General features: G+C 29.1%; 1 protein-coding gene across 1 annotated transcript; it reads left to right on the top strand.

Annotated features, from left to right (window-relative positions):
• The first annotated feature begins 782 nt into the window (after positions 1–782).
• Positions 783–6,512, top strand: LOC105619279 (cap-specific mRNA (nucleoside-2'-O-)-methyltransferase 2). Its single transcript, XM_012200804.1, has 3 exons — positions 783–2,252; positions 2,483–3,026; positions 6,415–6,512. Exons 1-3 carry the CDS (start codon positions 783–785, stop codon positions 6,510–6,512), a joined length of 2,112 nt encoding a protein of 703 aa, XP_012056194.1.
• Positions 6,513–6,740: the final 228 nt, after the last annotated feature.

The raw sequence follows: 6,740 nt of genomic DNA, 5'->3' as shown, positions 1-6,740 counted from the left end.
CAAGATACACAATTATTTTTATTTTTCACTCGATGCACCTCCTTGCATTCCTGTAATCAAGGTACATGCTATTTTCAATTTTTTTTAAGAAAGCAAGCAGAAAAAAAAAGGACAAAATATAAAAAATCCAAACAAAATAAGTTTATATTATCTTTCATTTTAAGAATTGAGACTGCAAATGGCATAGCTAAGGGAAATATATGTTATTAGAATATATTAGCTTATTCTAACATTTATCTTATTATTAATCTTAATATTATATTACACATTTTTTATAAATTTATTATTATATTACGAATTTATTTTTATCTCAGTTTTATAAATATTATAGTTTTATCATTGAGTCATTCTGTCACATAAATTTTATACAATTCTATTTACAAACTATTTGTATGGGAATCAGTTTACAAATTATAGCAATAAGATGTTTTAATAAAATATGTTTTTATTTTTTTGATCCTTTTTGTGATCCTTTCCAGCAAGAGACACAGTGCTTTCATCTTTTTTTAATATTAACAAATGACAAGAATGTAATAATTATGCTATACTGTCATCTGTTTTTCTTGTTAGAAAGCAATCAAAATTGTTCTCTAGTAAGATCCTATGATTATGTAACAAGATATATATTTTGACTGCAACTTTCATTTCAGATATGACATAAGATAAGGAGAAAGAATAACTAATAAGAAAATTTTATTGAGTGAATTTTAAAAACTACAACTATTGTACAGAATAAAAGTGATTTGCAGTTACAGTTTAAATTAGTTTATTTAGATGCAAAGATGGAGAAGAAAGAAAAAAATTTTTCTTTAAAGCAATCACAAACATTGCAAGACAAGAATGATAAGAATACTGATTTGTCATCTAATATTTCAATATTGTTCGAAAAGCATTTTGCTATCTCAAATGTACAACAAGATACACAAATGTATGTATTACCCGAGGTAGGGTCTATGTTTACAGAACCACCATGGTGGCTGAATAAATTACAAAAGATAAAAAGAGATTTGAATGAGGTAAAGGGTCGTCTGAACAATTTTAATCTCAGTAAATGGCAGCAGCACACAAATCGGATGAATGAAGCAGGTGAAATTATACCTATGGTAAGAGAAAATATACAGGCAGAACTTGTGACTCAAGCCTGGTGTAAATTCTATGAAATTGCTAGCAATTTTTCTCTGGTGCCATTGAATGAAATTTACCAGGAAGTGGACGGTAAAAATTTCAAGTCCGTTCATCTTTGCGAAGCACCAGGTGCGTTCGTGACTGCTCTGAATCACTGGCTGAAGACAAATGCATCTGATGTTCAGTGGAATTGGCTAGCCACCACTTTGAATCCTTACTGTGAAGGAAATTCGTACGATAGTATGGTCGCAGATGATAGATTTATTAGACACACTCTGAAACATTGGTGCTTTGGTGCTGATAACACAGGCGATATTATGAATTTGAAAAACTTGGACACTCTGATGAAGAAATCCGAATCCCTGGATGGCAAGGGACGGATTCTGCTGGTTACTGCGGATGGCAGCATAGATTGTATGAACATGCCTGGAGAGCAGGAGACTGCAGTGGCACAATTGCACTTTTGTGAAACGGTGGCCTGCTTGCATCTTCTGCAAAAAGGTGGTAACTTTTTGCTGAAGCTCTTCACTCTGTTTGAGCACCAGTCTGTGTGTCTTATGTATCTATTGTCTTGCGCCTTCCAACAGGTCAGCGTAACGAAACCAGCAAGCAGTAAAGGAGGAAACTCAGAAATGTATGTTGTTTGTATGAATTTCAAGGGCAAAGATTATATAGCACCATATTTATGTACACTTAAATATTATTATGACAATGTGCCACCTGTGAATGCGATGTTTAACCTGCGGGATATTCCGGATGGTTTTTTACGGAGGATTGAGCAATGCTGCAAATTTTTCAAGTTTCATCAATGTAAGATCATAGAGGATAACATAAGAACGTTTCACAAGAGAGATAATTTTTATAAGCATCTTTCGACATCATTTGTCAAACGAATGATCAGTATCAAATATCTCGAAGATTACAGATTAAAAAAAATAGATCCTGTAGATAAAATAGTCGGCCGGGAAATAATTGAAAAAAATAACAATCAATTTATGAATAAAAAATTGTACATTGATTCGTACAATGAGCGTTGTAAGAGTCAAGATTTAGAGCCGCAAGAGCGTTTGTTGCAAGTATGGAATAACACGAAAGAGATTGAATGGCCGTCAGAAAAATTTTACGTTGTAAGCAAATTTTTCAATTATGTTTCTAAAATGTCTTTATAAGTTATAAAAAACATACATATCATGTAGCTTTACAATTCAAGAAATTTCGATTCTCATAAAATTCTATTGTATTCGAGATTGACAAATTAAAATTAAAAAAAGATCAATAAAATATTTTAATTTATAGTACATCTGAGATAAAATCATGAATATACATTATTTATAACATGATTATTTTACATTTGTAGTGGAATCTACAGGCATTACCAGAAGCTTTAGAGATACAAACAGGAAAGTTATTTAACAAAATATGTAGTTCACGCTTTTGCGACTCGAAAATTGTGCAAATATTGGACAAAATTGATGACGTAATGCAAGATATGCACATCACCGTCTGCTTTCCACCAGCAGAAATTACGACAGAATTCATATCACAAATTGATCCAAGCTATGAGATATTAAGCTTCCAATTCGTTCAAAATTACGACAGTCATCGAATAATTGCCGAAATTTATGATCGATTAAAGAAGCTCGAATCAGAAAAAACACTTGTTTTAATTGGTTACTCTTTGTTAACGCAGTTAAATATTGGTCTTCTATATCTTTTAGGAAATTCCTTTAATAAGATTATTGTTGAGATTCATGATAATGAAGGTTATCGACTTAAATTGGAAAACTATCGACGCAATGAGAAAGTATTGAAATATTTAGATGAAATTCTGATCGCATCACATAATGCGTGTAAACAAAATATGGCAGTTTGGTCGATAATACCTATAACAATTTTATATGGTAAGATTTATGAATACGTATGTACATGAAGAAAAAAGATATTATTTTTATCCATTTTGATAACATATTTTGTACAATTATATCCTCATTAAGTTGTATACAAAATATTTAATAATAAGTATATTTTGATCAACACAAAAAGAATATTTTTTATTAAAAATTAAAGTAATTTTTTTTCTTTATCTGCACTTGATATACACACAATTTCTTTTAAGAGAGATTGATATATACGTATATTAGGATGATTATTATTTTAACAATTTTTGAAATTTAATAGGGATACCTTCTGGTTTAATATCTCAAAAAATAACATCACATTTTTTAAGCAATTTTAATCCGTATCACCGGGGTACAGGTTAGGGCGGAAAAATATCTTTGTGGGCAAAATTCGGCCAATGCTCTAATTTTTAACCAATTTATTTTAAAGTTTTTTTTAAATTGCTCAAAATTGAATGAGCTAAAAGTCTATTTTGCGTAAATTTTGATTATGATCCAAAGTAAAAATTGCCGATCCAATGAAATGAGCAGAAAAAAGTATATGATAACGAATATTGAATCGGTCATGATGGAATCAGAAAGAAGTATTTCGAAGAATGCGTAATAGACAGTGACATGCCTATAGCGTTTGGTTCGCCCCCTTCTTTCCCCATCATATGCTTCATCTTTCTGATTCATCATTCATTCCATCATGGGATCGGCAATTTTTAATTTGAATCATAAATGATCAAAATAGACTTATAGCTCATTCAATTTCGAGCACATTAAACAAAAATTAAAAAAAAAATTTTTTAATTGGTTAAAAATTAGAGTGTCGGCCGAATTTTTCCGTCCATTGTATGGAGCCTTGAAATTCAATATTGCTTTTAAACGGGAATTTTTTATTGTCTTGATAGCTGATAGCTATCAATATTCCTAAACTTCATGAAAATAAAGTTTCAGAGAATTGGCAACATTACAGGGGAACTCATTGTGATGACAACTATCTGAATAAAAAATACATAATATATCATATATTAAGATAATTATACAGAATAGGTAATTATACAGAATCTTCCCGAATTCCGATATTTTTCAGCTGCAATGTTGATAATAATCTTTGTTTTAGCTGTCAAAAGATTATTTAAAAAAAAATTTTCATTTAAAAGCCATATTAAATTTCAAGACCCCGTACAGTGAGCGGAAAGATTCGGCCGATACTCTAATTCTTAAGCGATTTTAAAGTTTTTTTTTTGCTCGGAATTGAATGAGCTATAAGTCCATTTTGTATAAATTTTGATTATGATTAAAATTAAAAATTGCCGATTCTATATTCGTTATCGTAATTTTAGTTTTTTTTGCTCACTTCATTGGAGCAATTTTTACTTTGGATCGTAAGCAAATTTATACAAAATGGGTTTTTAACTCTTAATTTAGCTTTTAATTTCGAGCAAATTAAAAAAAACTTTAAAATTTATTAAAAATTAGAGCGTCGGCCGAATTTTGTCCTCAAAGGTGTTCTTTTCCGCCTATTCGTATGCCCCAATGGCACTGGTTAAAATTGTTCAAAAAAATCTGAAAAAAATCTGATGTTATTTTTTTAGATATTGATTTTTAGATCCATTTTAGGGAATGTCTCTTTAAATTTCAAAAATTGTCAAAATAATCACACTAATATGTATATAATAAAGAAAGGTGGTTAAAAAGAGTTGACTTTTGCCTAAAAAAGTGCGTGTAAAAAGAAGTATTTTTTTACAGATTTTGATTTAGATACGAAAATATTAATAAATTTTTATTTTGAGGAACTTTTTGAAAATTAAACACGAGCATGGTTGGTGTATTTGTTCAAATTTCAATATTCTTGCTCAATTTTCGAGGTGTTCTTCGAACACCACGAATTTTATTTATTAAAAAAAAGTCAAAATCTATTAAAAAACATATTCCTTTTATTTACATCTTTTGAATAAAAATTAGTCTTTTTTTTAACATCCTTCTTTGAATTGAATATTTATGCCCATATTCATAATCAGGCCTTATATTTAAGGCTTCCTTAAATATAATAATTTATTTCAGATGCTTTATGAATTATTTTATTGACTACTAAGCATCTAAAGATAAAGAGCACAGCGAAATAAGCATGTGAAATCGGCCCCCGTCCAATCGAGCTCAAATTAGTGTCATTAGTTGGAACTCTTGAGATATAAAGTTTCCTCATAAAATCAACTTTGAAATTGCATTTTTTTGAAAGTTATGAGGGGGAAAGCGAAATAAGAAGTGATTTTTCCCGAAAACGACCGAATTTATTGAAAAATATATATGTTGTAAACATTATTTAGGAAATAAGTTTAAGAAAATTTTTTGCAATTTTTGTGATTAAAAAAATAGCTAAAAATTTAAATTTAAAAAATAGCTGTTTAAAAAAATTTTCAAATTCTTTATGAATTTATTTTTGATATTTTTAGATACCATTTCTATATTTTGACGAAAAAGTTTCTAGATTGTCTACTTTGACATGTATTGTTTCCAAATCGATCGGAGAGATGGAACATAGTAAAAAATGATAATTATATTCCGCTTTTTTAATATGAGTCTCTTCGCTTCTCGCGTTATCTATTCACATCAGGGTGCTTTTTTTAATGTGAGTCTTCTCGCTCATGTTATCTATTTAGGCGTGAGAAGCGAGGAGACTCGACATTAAAAAAAAACTTCGATGTGAATAAATAATGTGAAAGGTGAGGATACTCACGTTAAAAAAGCACCCCGATGTAAATAGATAATCATCCGCGCTGTACGCTGCAGTCACCCAGCTCACGTGGCATTGCATGCATAATTGTTATTTTTAACCATGTTCTATCCCTCTGATCGATTTGGAAAAAATATATGTTAAAGTTTACAATTTAAAGATATTTTCGTAAAAATATAGAAAGTGGTATTTCTAAAAAAAAATTTATAAAGAATTCGAAAATTTTTTAAACACAAAAAATTTTTTTTAATCACAAAAATTGCAAAAAATTTCTTAAACTTACTTTAACAATGTTTACAACATATATATTTTTCAATAAATTCGGTCCAGTCGTTTTTCGAGAAAAATCTTATTTCAATTTTTTCCTCTATAACTCCCCAAAAAATGCAATTTCAAGACTGATTTTTGGGGTAAGTTTTATATCTCAAGGGTAATGATATTAATTTGAACTCGATTGATGCGAGGGCCGATTTCATATGCTTTCGCTACACTCTAGGTCTAACTATGAATATGGATATTAGTCTTCTTTTAAGGCTCATAATATCTATAATTCGATAAAGATAAAATTTTTTTGTCAACGGAAAATCATTTCGATCTGAAGAATATTGTCGCATAATGCACTTATTATTTTATTTTTAGTAGATCTTTGACAATACATTTTTTTTCTAGAATACACCAAATTCCCTATGATGATGCTACTTAATCATCTGATGATCAAATTATACACTCGTCACGTTATCAATATAATGCTTGATAAAAAACTATAGCAGTAGTGGAACTTATATATTAATATGATTGTGTGTATAATTATAAATAATTATATGTATGTACATAATTACAAGCATGCACGATAAATATGAATTTGTAAATATTGTCTCTTGTAGATAATATATGCATAAATAACATTTTGTAAAATAGATATTGTAAATAAAATTATAAATAGGAAATAAACTATATGAGAAAGTAGTATATAATGATAATAAAACGAAAATGAT

Source organism: Atta cephalotes (assembly GCF_000143395.1).
Source record: "Atta cephalotes unplaced genomic scaffold scaffold00020, whole genome shotgun sequence".
NCBI lineage: Eukaryota > Metazoa > Arthropoda > Insecta > Hymenoptera > Formicidae > Atta > Atta cephalotes.
Note: the sequence above shows the minus strand (reverse complement) of the source record. Positions and strands in the feature narration are given on the sequence as shown.